Genomic DNA, 14,813 nt, shown 5'->3' on the forward strand with positions numbered 1-14,813 from the left:
CTAATTAAGAAAATGCCCTATACACTTGCCTATAGCCAGATCTTATGGAAACATTTTCTTAGCTAAGATTCCCTCTTCTAGAAGACAAATTGAGTCAAACTGACATAAAACCAGCTAGCATACCACCTAAGCCCACTGCCTGCCAAGACTGCGCAATGCTGGGGAGAGACCTGTACTACACTGTTCTGGGTAACTTGTGATCCAAAACCAGGACTATATAGCAAGGACTACAGTGGCTTTGAACCAGTACAGAAATCAACAGATTGGGTGGTTTTTCTTCCCCTGGCACCAAAGCTGTTAGAGATGCCCTATCTACAGGAAGGCCTGAAGATGAGAGCCACAAAGATCTGTCCAGTATTAGGTCTATCCAGACTGTGGCAGGGAAAAGAGCTTTGCTTACTACTATGTCTCACATCCAGAAAATAGAGTCTATGTGCTCTGCTTGATGATGGTAAAGACAGTTTCAACCTAGCAATTTTAGGATGCTGAGCTGGGTCACACCTGAGTCTCCGCCCAAGGATGTGCAGTATCAGGGATATGATAAAGCTTATGATGTAGCTGATACAAGCACATATGTGAGCCAGCAGGTGCAGGAGCCTGTATGCTACCTAGGGAAGTCCAGAGCCTTGGCTTGGCAATGGCTATCCTACCAGGTGTCGGAAATAGAGGATAGAAATAGTCCCTCTCTACACTCACAGCTTCAGAGAACTTCTGGGTCTCTGAAGGATGCTTGTGCCCAGGTTCATTTCAAGGCTGGAAATGGAGAAGGGGAAAACTCCAGTTGGCCCTGCTGTCACTAAAATCTCCTGGGGTGGGGGGAAATAAATAATGTCTACTCCTTCTCCTCAGGACCCAACAACAAACTGAGGCACAATTCTGCCAAACCCCACTCTGAGGAACCAGTGAGTTTACTGGGCTTCCTTACAGAGGTGACAGGGCTACTTACAGGAATGTGGGTACTCCTCCTCTACCCCTGCAACAGGTTCCACCCGAAAAACCTTTACCCAGTAGGGATACGGGCATCCTCACAGCTGCATAGATAGAGACTATCTATCAATAGGTCTTCCCCAGCCTCTATACTCCAGCTACTTAAGGATGAGTTGTTTCTAACAGGAATTAGGACACAGATGAACAGTCAAATAAGGGTTTCATGACTCTCCCCACTCACCCATGAAGGAAGTGTATACAATCAACAAGCACAGCCAGGGTGGTACAGCTGTGTACCAAGAGAGCAATTACTCAGAGGACAGTCACTTATTACACCCACCAACACACAAGTGTCTATCAAACGCTAGGGCAGTTGAGAAACACTGTAGGTGAGTCCTGTCCTGGGTATAAGGTCTCCAGCCTCATAGAGTGCTGGGTCTCACTATGATAGACCTCATAGACCTCGCACTGTCCTCTGAGAAGCCCTGCTACATAGCCCTAATGGGGGAGTGGTTGCACTTACCCTCCAGCCTGTCTACAGGAACTATCTGGGCATTAGGAGCTATGGGGTGTTGCCTAACCCTCGGCTTGCACAGAGGCAGACCTAGTGCTGACTTTTTTTTTTTTCTCTGTAGAGCCCTGGCTGTCCTGGAACTCACTTTGTAGACCAGACTGGCCTTGAACTTAAGAAATTCACCTGCCTCTGCCTCCTAGTGCTGAATTTTAAGTCTAAGAAAGGCATGTACGTTAGTTAGCCTCTGTTTTCTGCCAAAGAGGGCGGCATCTCCCTATATGCTGAGCTGCTTGAGGTTGGGGTTGGGAGGGGATGCTTAGGGGGAGGCTACCTGGGCAACTGTGGTCCTCCTGCTTTCAGTGCCCCTTTTGTTTTGTTATACTGAAAGCTGGCACTATGCTCTCTGACCTGGCTTCCCCAGCACTTGTGACGGTACTTGGTAGTTTGAAGGATGTCTGACTTGGTTTGTCTGTGGGGAAACCAGGCCTAGAGATCTTACTCAGCTGCCACCATGCTCTCTCTACCCTGACATTGCATATATGTTCTCTAAAGGCATCTTTTCATGTCAGAGACACACACTTAAGGATTTTAAAAATAACGCCTGTGATTGGTCTTCTAATAATGTGACATGGAGGACAGAAGGGAGGTAAACTAACAGGACAAGTACTGGGACATTGAGTGGGACATTCTCTGACTTTCCTGTCATGCTTCAACTCTCCCGTCTGCCATCAGGAGACCTTTATAAAGTATGCTTCTCTTGTAGTTAGTAGGCCCATCAAGATCTGTTCTTTCCTGAGGAATGGTCATTGAGTCTGTAGGGTTAGAGTCCTCCTCACAGAGGTTGTCTCTCTCATTTGGGGCTGTACAGTTAAACTGTCTTATGAAACCAATTCCAGCTTTTTAAGAGCACCCTTTTGCCCTCCCCAGTTCCCTATGTCAACTCTTCTAAGTGACAAGACATATTTATAGTTTATAAACAGGTAGATGTAGTCAGCCCTGCTGTGCAGAACTGAGTAGTAAGACTGTAAAATCCTGCAAAGCAACATTAATGTGAGAAACTGTAACGGTTTGTGGTCTTCAAAATTTTGTGAAATCATTAAACACCTCTTTTCTGGCTATTATAGCTAGACAGAAAATTATAGGAATAGAAATTACTTTTAAATAAAGATAGTATTAGTATACTGATTTGAAATGTCAAATACACAGAGAACAAGTGTTTCATTCTTCAACGTTGTTATTTTTACTGTTTTTCTCTGAATGTGAAGGCATGAATTAGTCTGTATCCAGCCTAGCCTCAGCTCTCTAATTAAGGAGCCCGGAGCATCTGGAGTCACAGCTTTCTGTCTAAGCATAGGTATTTTCCTCAGTGTTGCTGCAGGGTTGAATCTCATAGCTACTTTTTTTTCCAACTTACACAGTATGTGTTCTATACCTCGCAAATCACCACGCTCCTTTTAAGGTCTGAATCCACGTCCATCATTTTACCCTTTGCACTTTAATATCAAACAGCAAGCCCATTTTCCAGTAACGCTTTAGATTTGAATTGTTGATGCCTCTTAGAATTCTCCCCAGTAGCTTAAAGATTCCCTAGGGACTTCTATAAACATTGGCGCCACCTGATCTTTTGTCTTCTTTGATCCTTATACTCGCCATGAAATTTACGCTCTCCTCATCAGTGTTTCTCAAACATGTTAGCATATGTACAGCAAGGTTTCTTTCAATCAAAATAACATTGAAAGCAAACTTGCTCTAGAGAGAAAAGATGGAAATGGAGGACCCAGAATCCTATCTCCTCCACCTCATTCTTAATCCCTGAGATTGTCTCCAAACATCTCCAAGAGCATAGCTTGCATATATCTGCACTCCTTAGTAGATCAAAGCTCTGTGGCTGATGGAGTGTTCTTACTCTATACACCATAATGCACATCAATCCCTAGCAGATGCATGGGGTCTAGCCCATGTGCACATCAATCCCTAGCAGATGCATGGGGTCTAGCCCATGTGCCAGAGCCTCCAGGTAAGCCCAGACTTGGCAGAACCCTATACACGCAGCCCGCTACATGGGTTTCTCTGTTGCAGAACACTGAGGACCCAAGGCTAACCCATAACCTATCCTGTGTTCCTGAGGTTCAGAACCCACTTTGAATATGACTTCAGTTACAATTTTCAATGTCTGTCCTAGTTAGGGTTTTATCATTGTGAAGAGACACCAGGACCAAGGCAAATCTTATTAAAAGAAAACATGTTTTTAGTTTCAGAGGTTTAGTTCATTATCATCATGGTAAAAAATATGGCAGCATCCAGGCAGGCATGGTGCTGGAGAAGGAGCTGAGAGTTCTACATCTTGATCAAAGGCATCAGAAGAGGACTGTGTGTCACATTGGGTATACCTTGAGTATAGCAGACCTCAAAGCCAGCCTCAACAGTGACATACTTCCTCCAACAAAGCCACACCTATTCCAACAAGGCCACATCTCCTAATAGTGCCACTTCCTATGGGCCAAGCATTCAAACACAAGAGTCTCTAGGGGCCACACCTATTCAAATCACCACATTCCACTCCTTGGCTCCCATAGGCTTGTAGCCATAGCATAATACAAAATGCATTTAATACAACTTCAAAAGTCCTCATAGTCTTTAAAGGTTGCAAACATGTTTAAAAGTCCAGCATTCAAAGTCTCTTTTGAGATTCATGCAATCTCTTAACTGTAATCCTCTGTAAAGCCAAATCAAAAAAAGATCACATACTTCCAACATATAATGGCACAGGACATACATCACTATTCCAAAATGTGGGAAGGGAGCCCAGTGGAGAAATTCAGGACCAAAGCAAGACAGAAAACCAGCTGGGCAAACGCCAAACTCTGCATCTCCATGTCTGATGCCAAAACGCTCTTCAAGTCTCAACTTCTTTCATTTTTTGTTGACTACAACAAACTTCTTTTTCATGGGATGGTTCTATTCCCTATTAGCAGTTTTCCTCTGTGGATATCTAGTGTCTCTAACACCTTGGGATCTCCAAGGCAATCTAAGGCTTCACTTTCACAATTTCACACAATGCCTCTCTGGGTCTCCATGCAGGGACACCCTCGATATATGCCTGCCTCAGGGGCTTTCCTTAGTCACAAAGGGAAATTCCATAATACCCTGTCCTGGGTATAAGGTCTCCAGCCTCATAGAGTGCTGGGTCTCACTATGATAGACCTCGCACTGTCCTCTGAGAAGATGTCCTTTGTCAATGCAATTGATGCAAACTCTTCACTTTCACCTCAGGCAAACTTTTGGACAAGGACAAAAAGCACCCAAATTCTTTGCCAAAATATCACAAGAAGAGTCTTTTTTGTTTTGGTTTGGTTTTGGTTTTTGGTTTTTGGGTTTTTTTTTAAGATTTATTTATTATTATATGTAAGTACACTGTAGCTGTCTTCAGACACACCAGAAAAGGGTGTCAGATCTCATTCAGATGGTTGTGAACCACCATGTGGTTGCTGGGATTTGAACTCAGGACCTTCGGAAGTGCAGTCGGAGCTCTTAACCACTGAGCCATCTCTCCAGCTCCCTGTTTTTATGTTTTTGGTTTTGTTTTTAGTTTTTTGAGACAGGGTTTCTCTGTGTTGCCCTGACTGTCCTGAAACTCACTTTGTAGACCAGGCTGGCCTCAAAAGCAGAAATCCACCTGCCTCTGCTTCCCAAGTGCTGGGAGTAAAGGCGTGCGCCACCACTGCCTGGCTACAAGAACAGTCTTTAGGCTACATATTAACATCCTTTTCCTCTGATACCTCTTGAGCCAGGCCTCCACCCTCAGTACCACTGTCTTCCCTGTTTCTACTAGAATGGCCCATTAGGCATTGCTTAAAGCATTCTACTGTTTTCTTAACACAAAGCTCCAAAATTCACATTCTTCCAAACAAAAGCATGGCCAGGTTTGTCACAGCAATGTCCCTGGTACCAACTTCTCTTTTAGTTAGGGTTTTATCATTGTGAAGAGATGCCATGACCAAGACAAGTCTTATGCATAAAACATTTAATTGGGGCTGGCTTATAGTTTCAGAGGTTTCATCCATTATCATCATGATGGGAAGCATGGCAGCATCCAGGCAGACATGGTGCTGGAGAAGGAGCTAAGAGTTCTACACATGAGTCTATAAGAACCATACCTACTCAAAGCACCATAATGTCCAACTTTACTGAGGGTCCCCCAAGTTTTGCTTGGACTTACACAGACCACATTCCTGGATCACCACGTCATACACCGTTCTAATTATATCTAATTTTTGTTGATATTTCTCTCTCCATGTGCTTTTGCCAACACACACACATATACTGTTCTAAAATTCTCCATCTCCTGTATATTTACTCCCTTGTTCTCCTTAAAGGATCCAAACCTGCTGCCAGGGGCTCCTCCTTCCAGGAACAAGCAGATCTGGCCTTAAGTTCAGTCTCATTAACCTTTGAGTTTATCTGTACAAGCATGCCTTCTTTTGTCCTTGGTCAGCACAGGCAGACAGTGGAGGGTAGAAACAAAAGGAAGTAACTAGGAAGAAAAGAAAGTGCCCTGCTTTAAAGGGTCTCAAGCTTTTGTATTGTTTTTGAGAGAGGATCTTGCCATATAGCCCCAGTTGACCTCAGTCTCTCCAACCTCCTGCATCAGCCTCCTGGGTGCTGGGACTACAGGATGTGCTATTAAACCCAGCTTTTATAATGCTATTTCTGCACATGAGAGGAAGAGAAAAAGAAAAGCAGGCAGAAATAGAAACGGCGGGGGGGGGGGGGGAGGAACTGACTACTCCTTAGAAATATGGGGTGTTTGTTCTCTCACTTTCCTCTGTGGCCTTAATTCAAAAAAGAGTTTGACTTCACCCCCCACCCCCAAATAAAACCTAAACTCTGTTTGGGCATTTCCATCAGAACTTAAGGTGAGTTTGAGAAAGCATGATTAATTACCAGCTGGTCATCCAGTCCAAAAAGTTCGTCCAAGTAAGTTTCAGACAGTCTTCGAACTCTTGGCTTCAGTGATGGATGGATGCACATGTCCCTTTAATAAAATCACAAACCAAGATGAAGATGAATCAATGCAAATGTCCCTTTAATGAAATCACAAAGGAAGGTCAAGACTAATTCTGTTTTGAAGTAATTCTATACAGAGTCACTGATTCTCTGGAGAATTGGGGGAAAGGGTGGTGAATTTCCCCTGAGGAAGCTGGTCAGGATCACCTTACCAAAAATTTTCTGGGTGCCCCACAATGGTGTGCTACCCTTTTCTCATGCTCGCCTTGAAACACTCTGTCCTAGAACCAACAAATGGGAGCTAACTGTGTTTCTCCCACTGCCAATCAGTGAGCATATTGTTCACATTAAATCTTGGGGACCTAACAGCTTATGGAGGGATTCCTTAACAAGCTCCAGAGTTGAAACATTCATTGGCAAGACCTTATCATGATACTATACAAAGGTCTTCACCTCCAGATATTTCCCTATCATTCCTCAAAATAATACTTACCAAAGAAGGTTTTCCAGACCTCTTTTAATGATAGCTAGGATCATGTGCTCTAAATATTTCAGTGGGTCCTCAGGACATGTCACAAGTAAACCACATAACAGCGCCTGGTAAAGGGAACAATAAGAAGATGGAGTCAGTGCCTTTGCATCCACACATGTGTATGTATGTATGTATGTATGTATGTATGTTTTACTCATGTATCTCTTCCTGTTTACTGTGTTGGCACACTGCTATAGTCAAATCAAAACTCAGGACATTTTGTCTCTGTCTAAAAACTCCTACAGATGACACAGTAGAAGTCGCTACACAATTTTTGTATTATGTAAGAAATGTTTTATACAAATCTGAAGATAGTTACAATCTTAGATCCAGTGCTTCTGCCCTTGTTAAGAATGAAGAGTCAGGCAGTGGTGGGTGCACATCTTTAATCCCAATACTTGAGAGTCAGAAGCAGGCAGAGCTCCGAGAGTTTGAGGCCAACCTACCTAGTCTATAGGAGTCTAGGACAGCCAGGGCTACACAGAGAAACCCTGTCTAAAAGCAAAACAAAACAAAACAAAACAAAACTCCAAAACAATGCAAAACAAAAGAAAAAGTAACCATTTTTTAAGTGAAAAAACTCCTCAAGCCAAAACATAAAATGACTGATAAAATCCATAGTCAAAATCTACTGTTGGAAAGAAGTGGCCCTCACTCCTCATCAAGGAAACTTCTCTTTGCAACAGATGTAGACCACTACAGAAAGCCACAATGAATCTACAGAGCTGTAGAGCCCAGTCCCAATGGATACAGCTACTAAGGGGACATTGCAGAAGAGAAGCAAGAAGATGGAAAAGCCGGAGGATCAGGAAGCTTTCTGTGAGAGTGTGTCTCCTAGTAACATCAGAAGCTACACCCATCAATCTCACCAATGTGACTGTCCAATCATGAGCTGAACAGAGGCTGTACCAATGGACACACATCATGCCTCCCTTCGTAGCACCCCCACACACACACACACACATACACACACTTAGTGTACAGCCAGTTAGAAACGACCAGTAGGAGAAAGGCAAATGCCTCAGACTTAGATACTAAGCCCAATCGCTCCCTACTGCCTGCTGGAAATAAGATGATACTATATTCCAGAGACTACTGAAAACAGTTTTTAATGCACAATTCAGCATGGGAGGCCAAAAGAACCACCTAGTAGCTCCTCTTAATAGCCTCTTATTATCATCGTCTTTTCCTGTGGCAGGAACATGCGTCCTCCTCAAACTCCAGAGACAGAGGAAGGGTTTGGAGCTGAACAGAGTTCTAAAAAAAAAAAAAAAAAGAAAAGAAAAAAGAAAAGAACACTGGACTAGAGAGATGGCTTAACAGTTAAGGGCACCTCCACTGCTCTGTAGAGAATCCAGGTTTGGTTCCTAGCCCTCGTGGCAGCTTAGGGCTATTGGCATCTCTAGTTTCAGAGGATATAGCCCACTTTTATGGCCTTGGTGGGCTCCAAGGCATGTATGATGTGCACATCCACACATTCAGGTAAAACACACACACATACACACACACACAAACTTTTTTTTTTTATTTTAAAGAAAATAGGCTGTAACAACCTCTTAGATTCCTGGTCCAGTCCCTCTCCAGTCTCTCTCAGGAGAAGCTCAGCTACTTGAAGGCTAAATATGGTTGCATAAGACACCCTTGGTTCACTCGAGGTTCTAGCCAGAGCAATTAGACAACAACAACAACAACAAAGATCAAAGGGAAACAAATTGGAAAGGAAGAAGTCAATATATCACTATTTGCAGATGATAAGATAGTATACATAAGTGACCCCAAAAATTCTACCAGATAGCTCCTACAGCTGATAAACAACTTCAGCAAAGTGGTTGGATATAAAATTAACTCTAACAAATCAGTAGCCTTCCTTTACTCAAAGGATAAATGGGCTAAGAAAGAAATTAAGGAAATGACATTCTTTACAATAGTCACAAATAATATAAAATATCTTGGTGTGACTCTAACCAAGCAAGTGAAAGATCTGTATGACAAGAACTTCAAGTCCCTGAAGAAAGAAATTGAAGAAGACCTCAGAAGATAGAAAGATCTCCCATACTCATGGGTTGCAGGATTAATATAGTCAAAATGGCCATCTTACCAAAAGCAATCTACAGATTCAATGCAATCCCCATCAAAATTCCAACTCAATTCTTTATAGAGTTAAAAAGAGCAATTCTCAAATTTTGTTATTCCAAAATTCATTTGGAATAACAAAGAAACAAAAAAACAAACAAACAAAAAAAAAAAAAAAACAGGATAGCCAAAACTATTCTCAACAATAAAAGAACTTCTGGGAGAATGACCATTCCTGACCTCAAGATAGACTACAGAGCAATAATGAAAAAAACAAAAAACAAAAAACAAACAAACAACCTTGTGTTATTGGTACAGAGACAGGCAGGTTGATCAATGGAATAGAATTGAAGACCCACAAATGAACCCACACACCTATAGTCACTAGATCTTTGACAAAAAAGCTAAAACCATCCAGTGGAAAAAAGACAGCATTTTCAACAAAATGGTGCTGGTTCAACTGTTGGTCAGGATGCAAAAGAATACAAATCAATCCATTCTTATCTCCTTGTCAAAAGCTCAAATCCAAGTGGATCAAGGACCTCCACATAAGATGAGACAAACTGAAACTAATAAAAAGAAAGTGGGGAAGAGTCTTGAACACATGGGCACAGGGGAAAATATCCTGAACAGAAAACCAATGGCTTAGGCTCTAAGATCAACAATCGACAAATGCGACTTTATAAAATTGCTAAGCTTCTGTAAGGCAAAGGACACTGTCAATAGGACAAAACAGCAACACACTGATTGGGAAAAGATCTTTACCAACCCTACATCTAATACAGAGCTAATATCCAAAATATACAAAGAACTCAAGAAGCTAGACTCCAGAGAGCCAAATAACCTTATTAAAAATGGGGTACAGAGCTAAACAGAGAATTCTCAACTGAGGAATCTCAAATGGCTGAGAAGCACTTAAAGAAATGTTAAACATTCTTAGTCATCATGGAAATGCAAATCAAAACAACCCTGAGATTCCACCTCATACCAATCAGAATGGCTAAGATTGAAAGACCAGGAAAAATTCAGACCTCCTAGTACCAAAAATGTAGGTTAGCTGGTTCAGTGACCCTGTTCAAGAACTGGCCGACCACAAAAGTTAGATTAAAATCTTGAGAACAATTTTGAGAAGTAGGGAGTTTCCCCTTGTGATTTTTAGTACCCCCTTGTGATTTTTCACTGGTATTTTCAGTATTTTCCAATAATGCCCTCCCTACCCCCTTTGGGTTATGGTTTTTCCTTTAAATACCCCCTTTCCCAGCTACTCAGGGTCGAACTCCTCTACCCGTGTGGGATACGAGTCAACCCCAGTGCGCTAGTTCCTGTCAATAAACCTCATGCGATTGCAGCAAGGACAGTCTGTCGTAAGTTCTTGGGGGGGGGGGAGGTCACATCATCCCGAGACTTGAGTGAGGGTCTCCCCTCTTCGGGGGTCTTTCAAGATAAAAAAGGCAGGTGACAGCAGATACTGGCAAGGATGTGGAGAAAGAGGAACACTCCTCCATTGCTGGTGGGATTGCAAGCTGGAAAAACCACTTTGGAAATCCATCTGGCAGTTCGTGAGAAAACTGGAAATAGTTCTACCTGAAGACCCAGCTATACCACTACTGGGCATATACCCAAAAAATGCTCCAACATAGTGGACACATGCTCCACTATGTTCATAGCAGCCATATTTATAATAGCCAGAAGCTGGAAACAACCCAGATGTCCCTCAACAGAAGAATGGATACAGATAATGTCGTACATTTACACAATGGAGTACTACTCATCTATTAAAAACAATGAATTTATGAAATTCACAGGCAAATGGATGGAACTAGAAAATATCATCCTGAGTGAGGTAACCCAGACACAAAAGAACACACATTGGTATGTACTCACTGATAAGTGGATATTAGCCCAAAAGCTCAACAATGCCCATGATTCAACCCACAGACCATATGGAGGAAGGAAGACCAGGGTGTGGATGCTTCAGTCCTGCATTGAGGAAAGAACTGGATCATTATGGGAGGAGGAGGGAAGGGAGATCTGGGAGGGAGAGGGGAGAGGGGGGAAATAAAGGGGCAGGATCAGGTACTGGAGGGGAAGGGAGAGAGCTACAGAAGGTCAGGAAATTGAATAAAAATATGTAGTAGTGGGGGATGAGGAACTGAAGATGGCCACTGGAGGGTTCCAGATGCCACGGAAGCAAGAGGCTCCCTGGACCCAACGGGGATCACTTTAGTAGAAATGTGTGCAAGGAAAGGGAAAGAGAACCTGTAGGGACTACCTTCAGGAGATTGGCATGTCCCCCAGTTGAGGGATGATGCCACCCACCCATCTCAAAGTTTTTAACCCAGAAATGTTTCTGTCCAAAGGAATAACAGAGATAAAAAAAAAAAAAAAACAGAGCAGAAACTGAAGGAAGGGCCATCCAGAAACTGCCCCACCTGGGAATCCATCCTGTTTACAGACACCAACTCCTACCCCCAACACACACACATACACACACACACACACACACACACACTGTTGCTGTTGCCAAGAGGCACTTGCTGACAGGAACCTGGTGTGACTGTTCCTTAGAAGGTTGGGCCAGCAACCGACCAATGGAGTCAACCGTCAGACTGAACTTGGGGACCCCAGTGAGGGACCTGGGGAAAGGACTGGAGGACTGGAGAGGGATTGCAACCCCAAAGGAAGAACAATGTTGGCTGGCCAGACAACCCAGTGATCCCAGGGACTTGACCAACCAAGGAGGGGAGGGACCCATGGTTCCAGACACTTATGTAGCAGAGGATGGCCTTGCCTGACAACAATGGGAGGGAAGGCCCTTGGTCCTGTGGAGGTTTGATGCCACAGTGTAGGGAGATGCTGTAGTGGTGGGTCTGGAGTGGGTGGGTGGATGAGGGAGCACCCTCATAGAGGCAAAGGCGAGGGGGAAGAGGGCAGATGTGGAAGGGGGTTTGTGGAGGGGTATCAGGAAAGAGTGATATCATTTGAGAAGTAAACAAATGGGATGATTAATTTAAAAAAAAAAGAAAGACACCCTTGGTTCCTACCACAGCTGCAAGCTAGATTTTAAAAGGTGGCTCAAAAACGCATCAATGGACTTATAATAGCGCTAGATCCTTCCACTACATCAGCTCCCTGAATGGCTCTGCTGAAAAAGGCCCTGTCTCTAGCACTTTGTTGTGTGGGTCTACAGAGCCCAGACTCTTCTACTTTCCTTACTCCTCAGCCCATGCCCTCCTTCATATTCTGATGTTTAGAAGGCATTTACTCCAGAAGTATTTGGATGGCAACCTGCTTTCTCAGGATGCTACTACCTAGGACTTTATATTTTTAGCAAGCTCCTTGAGAAATTTCCATGCACACAGCAGTCTGGGAGTTAGTGACTTACTGGAACTAAGTTTTATGGGAATTAAGAAATTTGGGGCATGGGGGTACAGGTGTGGTGGCATATACCTGTTCCATGCACTGGACTGGCAGAGGTAGGTATCTCTGTGAGTTCAAGACCAACCTGATCTACAGGGCTGTTACACAGAGCAACCTGTCAAAAGAAAGAAAGAAAGAAAGAGAGGGAGGGAAGGAGAGAGAGAGAGAGAGAGAGAGAGAGAGAGAGAGAGAGGAGTACCAGAAAATGCATGTTGCCTTGTATTTCCAAGCTCTCCGGATCAAAAAGCCTCTTTGCCAAAACCTTACCCTGTAAAAGCCTAGTTAAATTGAGAAGATGAGTCTCCAAAATGACAAGATGGAGTTAGCAATATTGTAAAGTTTGCTTTTTGCAAGGAAATATCACTGTTCATTTGATCCTAATGGACAAAATGACACAGCCTGCTGCTATACACATTGAGTGAACTGCACACAGCCAATGAGACAGGGTAAATAGGGAATAAACAAGCATTTTCTGTCGGCTTGCTTTGAAGTGCTAAGGATGGAACTCAGGGCCTTGGAGATGCTAAGCAAGGGCCACAGAGCTAACTCCTCAATAGTTTCTTTCTGAGCAAAGAGAAGGGCAGGGGAGACCACTCAGCAGACAAAAGCGCCTGTTGTGTATAAAAGGGACTTGCCTTGGTTCTTGATGCCTTGGGTGGGTAGGAAGGTTTGTCATCACAGGACCTTCATGAAGATTAGATTCATTAACATCTGCAAACCGCTTTGAATTATGCCTAGAGCTGAAAGAACCCTCAGATAACAAAGCAAGCGATTACAGGAGGGATCCTTACCTATCCAGCTACTGACCTTCACTAAAGGAAGAGGATGTTCACGTAAGCACTATGTGGTGACACCAGTGACTGATTGTATACCGAGCTAAAGCCAAGAAGTTAGAAGGGAAAAACATAATTAGGAATAAAATGGCATAAAAAAGAGGATACCCTTGAACCGTAGCTCAGATACAAACAACAAAGTGGTTAGCTGGCTCATATAGCTCAGGGTTGAGGGGGGCAGGGTAGGAGCAGAGACAGACAGACTTGTGGAAATACAACATGTTTATCATGTCAGACACCAGGTCTTATGGTAAATATGTTAATGGCTTCAATTGTAATATAGAAACTGCTCTAAGACTGTGGAGATAAAAGCAATAATTGAATGTTTGCATGGCCCTTTAGAGAAACTTGAGTGGCAAGATGAGAGCTTACTGGTGGGAAGCATGAAAAGCAAGCCCAGAAGCCCTGTCAAAGTGAACTGTGGCCACGAATGGAGGCAGGAAGCAGTAGACAGAGCCACTCTGTGAAAACTAAGCAACTTTCCTCCAGCCCCAGTAGATCCTTGCCTCAATTCATTTTTGGCTATAATAGGAGAATAACACAGACTGAGTAATTAACAGTTTCTTATGGCTTATGATCAGGAGGCTGAGAGTTCAAGAGGGTGGTGCCAGCACTTAGTGAGGACTGTTGTGCTGTGGCTAGAGAGGACGGGGAAGCTGAATGTTATGGCTGATGGCCCATGACCATAGCTGCTGTGAGAAGTCCCTCTATGGCTTCTCCGGGAGCTGACATTCTAATGAAAGAAAGAAAACTAAATTCAAGACTTCAAAGCCCTAGCCAGGAAGTTTATTCAAGGTCCATGACTCATGTGGCTTGCTAGTTAGGAGGGCTTTTTGGGCTTAGAGCGAAGAACAAAGGCTATAAAGTCATCCCAAGAACCAACTAGCCATAAAGATAGGGAAGACATACAAGAATGTCTGGAATGGCCCAGCGCCTCCCTATCTCCCGCCCTTCTGACCTAAGTTAAATGTTAACCAGATGCTCTGCTGTTACCTCGATCTGCATGTTCAGTCTGCTGATGTTTAAATGGACCAATCATGTGAAACGGCACCAATTCCTCCCCCAGCCCCAGACCCTTTTCTATAAAAACCCCTAGCTTTCAAGCCTCGTGGTCAGATCCACTGTCTCCTGCGTGAGATACGTTTCGACCTGGAGCTCCGCCATTAAACTACCTCGTGTATTTACATCAAGACGGTCTGTTCGTGATTCTTGGGTACACGCTGAATGGAAAGTTGAGTGGGGAGTTCCCCACTAGGTTCTTTCACTAACACATTGTTGGGGCACATTCAGACCAGAGTCATTCATCAGAGTCATTCGTGATGAAACCTTGAGCTCCTTACCCATACCATGTACTCACACAGAAGTATGCACTTGTGTAGCTTTCTACAGAATTGGATATGTGGAAAGCACATATCTATTTGGAAATGCTTTGTTCTTTTAAGCAGACAATAGACTATATCTTTTAAGCAGAGAATAGAACAAACAGTATAGATGTCTTAGATGTCTA

At 43.4% G+C, this 14,813-nt stretch overlaps 1 protein-coding gene across 2 annotated transcripts in view; it reads right to left on the bottom strand.

Moving 5' to 3' along the window:
• The window catches only part of Fbxl13 (F-box and leucine rich repeat protein 13), a 159,318-nt gene that overhangs the window by 137,944 nt on the left and 6,561 nt on the right, over positions 1-14,813 (bottom strand). For both annotated transcript variants that reach the window (XM_021163602.1, XM_021163601.1), the window contains exons 2-3: positions 6,942-7,045; positions 6,386-6,476 (exon numbers count right to left, since the gene is read on the bottom strand). In XM_021163602.1, the coding sequence (XP_021019261.1) occupies positions 6,386-6,476; positions 6,942-7,045 (195 nt within the window). The remainder of the gene's footprint in view (positions 1-6,385; positions 6,477-6,941; positions 7,046-14,813) is intronic.

Source organism: Mus caroli, chromosome 5, assembly GCF_900094665.2.
Source record: "Mus caroli chromosome 5, CAROLI_EIJ_v1.1, whole genome shotgun sequence".
Lineage (NCBI taxonomy): Eukaryota > Metazoa > Chordata > Mammalia > Rodentia > Muridae > Mus > Mus caroli.